At 37.3% G+C, this 9,596-nt stretch overlaps 1 protein-coding gene across 1 annotated transcript; it reads right to left on the bottom strand.

The window, feature by feature from the left end:
- Positions 1-1,766: 1,766 nt before the first annotated feature.
- On the bottom strand, positions 1,767-7,732 carry COX7A2 (cytochrome c oxidase subunit 7A2). Its single transcript, XM_028097637.2, has 4 exons — positions 7,625-7,732; positions 6,287-6,376; positions 3,430-3,514; positions 1,767-1,965 (listed from the first exon to the last, which is right to left on the bottom strand). Exons 1-4 carry the CDS (start codon positions 7,637-7,639, stop codon positions 1,907-1,909), a joined length of 249 nt encoding a protein of 82 aa, XP_027953438.1. The 5' UTR covers positions 7,640-7,732; the 3' UTR covers positions 1,767-1,906.
- Positions 7,733-9,596: the final 1,864 nt, after the last annotated feature.

The raw sequence follows: 9,596 nt of genomic DNA, 5'->3' as shown, positions 1-9,596 counted from the left end.
CTGACCCTCTTCCCTCTCGTGCCTTTTCTCTCTCATTCTCTAATAAAATCTTTAAAAAAAAATGTGGTGTGTGTGTGTGTGTGTGTGTGTGTGTACACACACACACACACACACACACACACACACACACAATGGAATATTATGCAGCCATCAAAAGGAATGAAATATTGCCATTTGCAACGACGTGGATGGAACTGGAGGGTATTATGCTGAGCGAAATAAGTCAATCAGAGAAAGACATGTATCATATGATCTCACTGATATGAGGAATTCTTAATCTCAGGAAACAAACTGAGGGTTGCTGGAGTGGTGGGGGGGTGGGAGGGATGGGGTGGCTGGATGACAGACATTGGGAGGGTATGTGCTATGGTGAGTGCTGTGAATTGTGTAAGACTGTTGAATCACAGACCTATACCTCTGAAACAAATAATACATTATATGTTAAAAAAAAATAAGATAGTAGGAAGGGAAAAATGAAGGGGGGGGAACCGGAGGGGGAGATGAACCATGAGAGACTATGGACTCTGAAAAACAAACCGAGGGTTGTAGAGGGGAGGGGGGTGGAGGGATAGGTTAGCCTGGTGATGGGTATTCAAGAGGGCACGTACTGAATGGAGCACTGGGTGTTACACGCAAACAATTAATCATGGAACACTACATCAAAAACTAATGATGTAATGTATGGTGATTAACATAATAAAAAATGTAAAAAAAAAAAGTCAAGCAGATTCCTGCATTTGGTGGCAGGTTACATAATGTGGCTACCAAGATCCTTTCCAGTCTTTGAGATTCAAGGCTGAGACATCTTTTATCAGGTACCATTTGAGATGGATTTATACTTTAAGCCTCAATGTTTCAACATGAAGATTTAGATTGGCTGTTTCACATTTGACTCAATTTTTCCAAATATACTTTTATCCAGAAATTGAAGTTTATTTTTTTTTTAGAGAGGGGCAGGGGTGCGGAGAGGAAGAATCTTAAGCAGACTCCACACCCAGTGAAGAACCCAATACAGGGCTTGATCTCACAACCCCAAGAACATGACCTGAGCCGAAATCGAGAGTTGGACACAGAGCCAACGCAGGTACCCAGGCACACCCACAAATTGAAGTTTATAAACCTTTACTTATCGATTTCCCCTAGATTGAATGCACCTAGACTCTAAACTTCATAGTGTTACAAATGTACACCTAGCAGAAGAGATGACAAAGCTTGATTCCTTAAGTTCCCCCAAAAGACAGCTTTTAGAAATGAACTAAGTATTTTAAGGGAAGTTACCCTTTATGTTATAAAGTAACAGAAGCCCGTTGTTAGTGTGAAAGAACAAGTCCTGAATTATTTTATAGCTTCTCTACTAAAGCCTAATTCTAAGCTGCAGAACACATCCAATATTTAAACATACACTAACATAGCTGAGAGAGAGAAAAAAGACATTTGAACCCCCAGGAGCCAAAAATGACCTGCTTTCCACTAACCCCAGGTTCTAGCATATCCCTGGATATAATACAGCAGGGATGGGAGGAATTCAAAGAAATATGCTTTCAAGTGTCACATTCATTTAAGGCTGAATACCATCCACTGTGGAAGTCTGAGCTGCTCTATTATATTTATTTATAAAAATAAAATTTCATTATTATCACAATGGTATTTTATACAACCCTAATGACAAAAGAACCATTTTTTTTTTTTTTTTGCTCCCTACCTAAGATTTACAAGGCTGATCAAAAATTGAAATTATTGGTATAAAGTGATAAAATAAGACAAAGCATGGTAAAGTCTGCTTTATTGGTGGCAGTTAGTATAAGTCAATAAATATTGATCCCCAAAGAAGAACTCATTTATTTATCTGGTCCATAGAGAGCAGAATGGAACTGAACCAACTGCCTGCTGAGATGATAAACTGAAGTCAATCCTGCTTCTTGGGAAATGAAGCCATAGCTAGCTGATATATGGCATATGCTGTTCCTGAAAAATAAAAAGAAACAAAAAAAAGAACTTCTAAGAAATTCTGAGATTTCTATGCATAAACCTAATATTCTAGCTAAAAGGCTGTAAAGAGAAAGAGGCAAGTCTGGCATTATTGCTACTTTTATGGGAACATAAAAAAGTATTTTGATAGGTGCTGGCAAAATTTAAAATAAATATATGTTAAACACATTTAATCTAGTTTTAGTATCAGTTAACTTCTATAGAAAGTGTTAGATACAGTACAATAATATATTTGTCAACTTGAATAACATGTAAAAGAATTTTTAAGTAAGTTTAAGAACATATATAAAGGCTATTTCCATAGTAATCTAAGATTGCCTGAGAAATGCTAAGAATGATTCAAATACCAAAAAAGGGGTCAAGATATGCAAGCACTCCCTAAAGTGTATTATCAATATAAAACCAAGGAAGAGTGATACACTTAAATTATCAAGTTTAATGTAATAGCTAATAAGTGAAAAATTATTAAAACGACCTACCAGAACTTAGGATGTACTGTATCATGTACTGTCTAACTCAACAGAATAAAAAAAATAAAATAAAAATAAAAAAATAAAACTACCAGAATACCTATGAAATAGTCACACTGATCAAAAAGAATTTAGGACTTTATCTTAAGAGAGCCCAAATGCCACTATCTAGTTGTTGTCTTCATCCAAAAATGCCCCTTCACTGTATTTAATCCAAGCCAAAGGCACCTTGGCATGAGCAGGAAGACTTTGTAATTAGGGTTCAAATTTCAGCTTTTCCACACAGAGGCAATATTATCTTGAGTAATTAACACAATTTCTTCAACTTTAAAAGAAGGACACATTACAGACTTAATACAAGGGGTCCAAAAATCCCACATAAATGTGGCATTCTTATCAATAGGACAAGCACACAGTAATCACTCAAATATTGTTTCCCTGACTCCCCCAGAAAGCAATCATTCAAATTCTTCACTCTGCTCCAACCATACAGTTTGTGATATTCCACTGCTAATACTGTACAATGGACCTGCCCAATCCACAGAAAAGAACTTCAAAGCACTTTGGGTACTGTAATAAGTGTTGTTCTATACAGGTTGTTTCTGTCATAAACATGGATGTTGAGTGTAGTTGTAAAATGTTTATTATGTATCAAAGTAAAAATGTTCAAAAAGCCCGTTACAGTAGATGGGGCAGAGTAGATGGCCTGCAGGGCCACCATTAGCACACTCTGAAAGCTACCTCTATCATAAATACTCATCAAACATTATTGGTTTTTTTTTTTAGACATTAAAATGCTCTTATATAATATGTATCAATCATCCTGTTGAATCCTCACATGCAAAGCATTAAGATCTCAGATTCTGGAGACAGACTTCCTATGTTAAAATACTGGCACAGTAAAAGCAATGAAGTTGTTAGTTTTCCTTACTGTTACTTATCTATAAGTCAAGCACTCCAAGTATCTTACCACCAACTGTAAGGATCATAGTGGCTCTATACAGGAGGGCATCAGCTACTCCACCCTTCAGATGCACTGGAATTCCATTATCCTCCTAGATCAAAAAACAATAATAATTAATACATGTGTCATTTGTTTTCAACTAAGTTCAAAAGACTAATCCATTTATATAAAATTAAGTGCCTCCTTAAACCCCTGGAATTAAAATATTGTAAACATCAAAATTAAAAGACTACAATTTTCCTGATTCTGTCTCTACTTCCACTAAATTAAGATAAGAACTCCTAAAAGTCAATATTCTTTCTCTTAAATTTAGTGAGATCCAATAAAGATGTTCTTTCCAAGGAATATATAAATGTTAAAGTTGTGAAAATACACTAAGTTCATCAACTGAATTATTAAAAAGATCAGTACTCATCACACTTTAGATTTAATCATAAGATTTATTTTTTCCTTAAAAAAGGGGGGGGAGGGGTTTGTTTATAACCTTCATTATATCCTTAACCCCTAGTCCAGCACCTGGCATACAGTAGATATTTAATACATCTGTTAAATATAAGTATTTTATTTTTACGTAGCATATAAATGGCCCCTGACTTAACAATGGTTCAACTTATGATTTCTCAACTTCACAATAGTGTGAAAGTAATACACATTCAGTAGAAACTGTACTTTAAATTCTGAATTTTTACCTTTTCCCAGGCTAGTGATATGCAGTACGATACTCTCTGATGATGCAGGGCAGTGGCAGCCAGCCACAACTCCCAATCAGCCACACAATCATGAAGTTAAACAACCAATAAGCTTACAACCATTCTGTATCCATAAAACCATTCTCTTTTTCACTTTCAGTACAGTATTCAAGAAATTACATAAGATATTCAACACTTTATTATAAAATAGGCTTTGTGTTAGATGACTTTGCCCATCTGTAAGCTAATGTATGTGTTCTGAGCTTGTTTAAGGTAGGCTAAGCTATATTTAGTAGGTTAACTATATTAAATGAATCTTCAATTTAAAATGTTTTCAACTTATGATGGGTTATTGTTTATGACATAATGACATAACCCCATCATAAGTCAAGGAAGAAACTTACAGCATACAAGGCTTTTTAATCAAATTTTATTTGGGAAAAACCAGAGATCACCCAGGAAAACAAACAAAAAAAATCACTAATAATTTAACTACTTTTAAAAGTTAATGACTCTATCCCATCATCTTTCCTCATGTGAAAACCACAACATATCCATAATATATAGATGGTACATATCCATATCCATAAATATATTTATATATATCCATAAACATATTTTTTAAAGATTTCACACACACACACACACACACACACACACACACACACACACACACACACACACCCCCGCCCCCCCCCATGGGAAGAGAAGAGAATTGGAAGCCGACTCCCTGCTCAGTGTAGAGCCCGAGCGATCTCTGGACTCTGAGATCATGAACTGAGCCAAAACCAAGAGTCAGACGCTCAACTGACTGAGCCACTCAGGCATCCCAATATATGTAAATATTTTTAATGCCTACATTATCTTACTTTCTAATTTACACACACACTTGTTTAATATACAGAATGAGATTATGCTGTAAGGGTCTACCATATACTATTTTTCACTTAATGCTATCTGTTTAAATATTTTATTTCTTTATTTGAATTTATTTGGGAGGGGGGAGGACGAGCAGGGGGAGGAGCGGAGGGAGAAGCCAACTCCCCTCTGAGCAGGGAGCCCTTCCCAGGACCCTGAGATCAGGACCAGAGCCGAAAGCAAACGCTTAACCGATTGAACCACCCAGACGTCCCTACTTACTGCCAACTTAAAAGCCATTCTGTTAGTCCCTTTAAGCCCACCTTATTCCTTTTAATGGCCACATAGCATTCCATTGTGCAAAAATATCATAATTGAATTAGCTAGTCTCCTATTAATGGGTATTTAGGTTGTTAGGGTTTTTTTGGTATTAAAATCCTATAATGAAGAACCTCTTTCCTTTTTTTTAATATTCTTATGCTACTACTTCTGCAGAAAAGATTTTTTAAAAGATTTATTTATTTTAGAAAGGGAGAGAGTGTGCTCCCTCTATAAAATTTTTGTCAATCATATGTCAATAAAACTGGAAAAAAATATATCTTCTTCTAATATGTTTTGCAGGAGAAGCATTTATATCTGCAATTTATCTTTTTTTAAGGTTTTGAGAGAGAGAGCATGAGAGAGAGAGAGCGCGTATGCGCGCGCCCAAGAGGCAGGGGGGGATGGGGGATGGACAGGAAGAGGGAGAAACAGGCTCCCTACTGAGCAGGGAGCCCAACACAGGGCTCGATCCCAGAACCCTGGGATCATAACTGGCTGAAGGCAGATGCTTAACCAACTGAGCTACCCAGGCACCCCTGCAATTTATCTTTTAATATACAATACAGAAGGGATCAAACTTTACTTTCTTTAAAATAGCCAATTTTTCCAATACCAACTTATTGTATCCTTTCCTCTCTGATATGAAATAGCACCTTTAACATATATTAAATTTCTACATATATATTTATTCTGTTTCTGCGCCCTTTCTATGGTCTATTTGTCTATTCTCATGCAACTATCCCAAAGAGTGCCAACCCAATGTAACTTCTCCAAAGTGTCTTTGACCAATACCCTTTCCCTCTCGTTTCTTCTGCTTCCCCAAGGGCCTCTTGTATATAAAAAATGCCCAATTAGCTATCAATAGTTTCTTATTATTCTTTTGCTAATATAGCAGGATCAGTAACAATCAAAACATCGCCAAATTTACTTCCTATCTCCACCTTTTGGTAATTTTACTATTACAAGTAATAACGGTCTATAAAATATTCCAGTACCTGAAATAGCTTTTGTTTCTCTGGAACTTTATTTTCAAACTGCCTGCGTGAAGCAGTACTTATGGTCCTCTGGGCAATCTGACGAAGAGCCTGAAATGAAAAATCCATAGATGTTAGGCAGATTTAGGTCTTAAAGAAACCTTCAAAACCAACCATTTTCAATCTTTAATATTACAGAAGAGGGAAACTGACAGTTAAAACATATCCGATTTGTCAGTAAGAATCCTAAACCAGCAGCCAGGTTTTCCAATTGGTTGTCCATCTACTACTCTTTATATTAAAATTCTGCAGTCTCCAAAAACCACATTCAAGTAGCAATTCTGAGCAAAAGAAAAAAAAATCATCTTTACCTGATTGAACTAGTAGTAGCATCATATAATCCTTGAGTAAAACATTGACATACAGATATTACAAAAATAAAAGAGTGATTACAAAATATACTAAGTTCAACTATTTGCATTTAATATTCTACCATATTATTAAAAATCTATTTCTTGATACCAAAATAAAATGGCATGATTCCTACTTAATTAAAATGCTTTCCTCATTACATCTTTCCTAAAAAATCCTTTAATAGGGTATAATTCTTTTAAAAAAGAAACTTGCATTATATATCCAATTGAATTAAATAACGAAACAAATATGCACTCTATATTCCAAAATAAATGACACACTGAGAGGCTAAGTAAAACCTTACTGAATAATTACAAGAGAACGGTCACGGTTACATTCTCCTTCACTTTTTCGAAATTTTGGGAAAATATTTCACATGTTCAAAGCAGGAGGAGGGGTGAAGGACACTGACACTTGAAGAACCGCCTGATGGAAGCAACACTACACTTCTGCCATGACTGCTCCCCAAGTCCCAACCAAAAGTGAAATGACTTGCTTTTTAAACCGCATTCTGATGCTCACAAAGCTCACAAACGTTGAAATTTAAAAGTCTTTCAAAGTACCACTGGAACATCTTTCTGTCTGAAGCTTCCGGGTATCAGAAACTTCGCAGTTGGACCTTAGTTTTACTCATATCGGAGCTACCACTTCATGAATGACCTATAGGTTTAGGGGTGGCCAGTTAAGAACCCAAGGCTGCCTAACTCACCTCTGGTCACCCTCCCAGCCTCTCCACTCCCTTCATCTACCCAACACAGGGGGCGAGAGGAACAGATGGAAGGGAAAGTAACGGCAGGCGAAAAGGACACGGACCAAGGTGACTTCGGAAGTCGCCTTTTCCCACCCTTCTTCCCTCCCAGGAGAGGTGTCTCAGTCAAGGCCCCTTAGCCTCCATTGCCAACCTTCCCGCCCCACATTAAGAATACAAGCCGAGAAGTTCCTCACCAGCCGATTCCACATCTTGGCTCAGTTACTATCCACCAACCGCGACAACCGACCACCAGGAACGAAAGTCCCCGCACCGGAACCGGAACTACCTTCTGGCCTTGCGCAAGCGTCATAGACATTTCCGGGCGGAGGAGGGGCTTGAGCTTCTCTGACCATAGAGAGCGAAAGAAAGACGAGAGCGGCCGTACGGCTGTGGCCGCTCTAGCCGACGGGCCGTTTCTGTCTCTTCAGCTCGTTCCCAACCTGGCCGATGACTTTCATGCGGCTGGTCGCTGGAGCTAAGGCTGGAAGAAGCAAAGGACTTTTGAGACCAGAGAGGCGAAGAGTGACGTGTCATGTACTTTTTAACTAGCTTACATAAAATTAATGTAAGACCAGGCTATCGTAGAAAATTAGTGTATTTGGAACGAGAAAGGGTTTTTTAAAACTTAGCAAACTTTGAGCCATTGTATAGACGTTGAAAGAACACTGGGTTGGCCTGTTGTGAAGCTGCATGAAATACAAAACAAAAGGGATAACTCCTCTCACACGGATACAATCCGTTTTTTCCGCTGATGAAACTTTGTGAGGGCGTTATTGTTCCTTGTGCTGAGACTGTGCTGCAAGGAGCTGCGTCGGGATACCAATTTTTATCTTTTTGTACCTTTGGATGCTGCAGGACTCCCCACGCAAGAAACTACCAGTGTCCCGAAATTGTGGAAGCTGTTCGCTCGTTTCTCCGTGTCTGGGAAAATGCTGAAAAGAGGGGGTAAAATTTAATTGTGGGGCAAGAAATGGGACGGCAAATCTGGGCTCTTAATTAAGTCTTACTGTCTCAGGTCGAGCGGGGCACTTTCCTTGATTGGAGTGGGTAGGCAGAGCAATTATTGTAGATAGGCTGTGTATCTTGTATCAATTTTGCCTAAATAATGTCACATTACAAATATCTTTATTCTCTGTGTCCACCAAGTGTGTATAAATATAAACATATTTACCCTGTACTAAAATCTTTCCACCTTTTTACAAACTCTGATTATTCCATTGTGATTTCAAATAGACAGTGGATGATATATGGGTTCAGCATAGGTGAAATGTGTGGATAAAAATTAGTAATATCAAAATTATTCCCTCTCATCTTTTGGGTTAGATCCACCAAATTATCTGTCCCCAGTTCAGATTCTCTTCCTCACCAAGGTTTTTAAATAGCCAATTTCTCTTTCTCTTCCCTAGATAAGGACTGAAAGCATCTGGCTTAATCTCCTCCCTGTATTATGCACTGCGACCAAATCCTTGAGGACAGTTACCAGGTGCCAATAGCTGGAGCATACAAATTTTTAAAAAAAGTAGATTGTCTAGAATTTGAACTTGTCAAAGTTTTATGTGCTGTCTTACCATTTTCTCCATCTAGATTGTAAACTTCTCAAGAACAGAGATTAATTTTTTACCAATTCCCTAGTACTGCTTAAAGGGCTAAAGGTTAGCCAGCAGATGAATTAATGATATATTGGGTAATAGATCTACATATTGGATGAAGGACCCTTATGGTTTTGTCCAAAAAGAACCAAAGATTCAAATAATTTAGATCCTAAAATAGATGCAGATCCTTATTTGCATGTCACTTAGTACAATTTCCCCCTTTTTACTTGTTCATTCCATCAGCATAAACATATTCCCATATTAAACAAACATTTAAGTTACCATCCCATTTCTCTTCAAAATAAAACACAGATCTCTATACTTGTCTTCTCTTACTCTCCTAATCTTTTTTTAAATCCCATTTTGGGCAGGCTTTTGGTGCTTTTTCTAGGATCCCCAATGGCCTTTACATTGTTAAATAAACTGTCAATCTCAATTTTCATCTTTTCCATCTATCAGCAACATTTAACATAATTGATCACTCCTTCACAATATACTGTTTTAATTTGGAAATAAGCCATAAATGCCATTCAGTATAACATATATGTAGTTTCAAACACAGTCTTAAGGAGCT

Source organism: Eumetopias jubatus, unplaced genomic scaffold (genome assembly GCF_037043125.1).
Source record: "Eumetopias jubatus isolate StellerSeaLion01/CBP00866 unplaced genomic scaffold, mEumJub1_p1.0 scaffold_6, whole genome shotgun sequence".
Taxonomy (NCBI): domain Eukaryota; kingdom Metazoa; phylum Chordata; class Mammalia; order Carnivora; family Otariidae; genus Eumetopias; species Eumetopias jubatus.
This window is presented reverse-complemented; position numbering and strand designations above follow the sequence as displayed.

Bases quoted from the DNA above. Each gene is read 5' to 3' on its own strand.
- COX7A2 (XM_028097637.2), bottom strand. The intron at 3,515-6,286 runs GTACTGGAATAT...TTTTTGATCTAG, and splicing joins AGAAACAAAAGCTATTTCAG to GAGGATAATGGAATTCCAGT. The intron at 1,966-3,429 runs GTAAGATACTTG...TTTATTTTTCAG, and splicing joins TATGATCCTTACAGTTGGTG to GAACAGCATATGCCATATAT.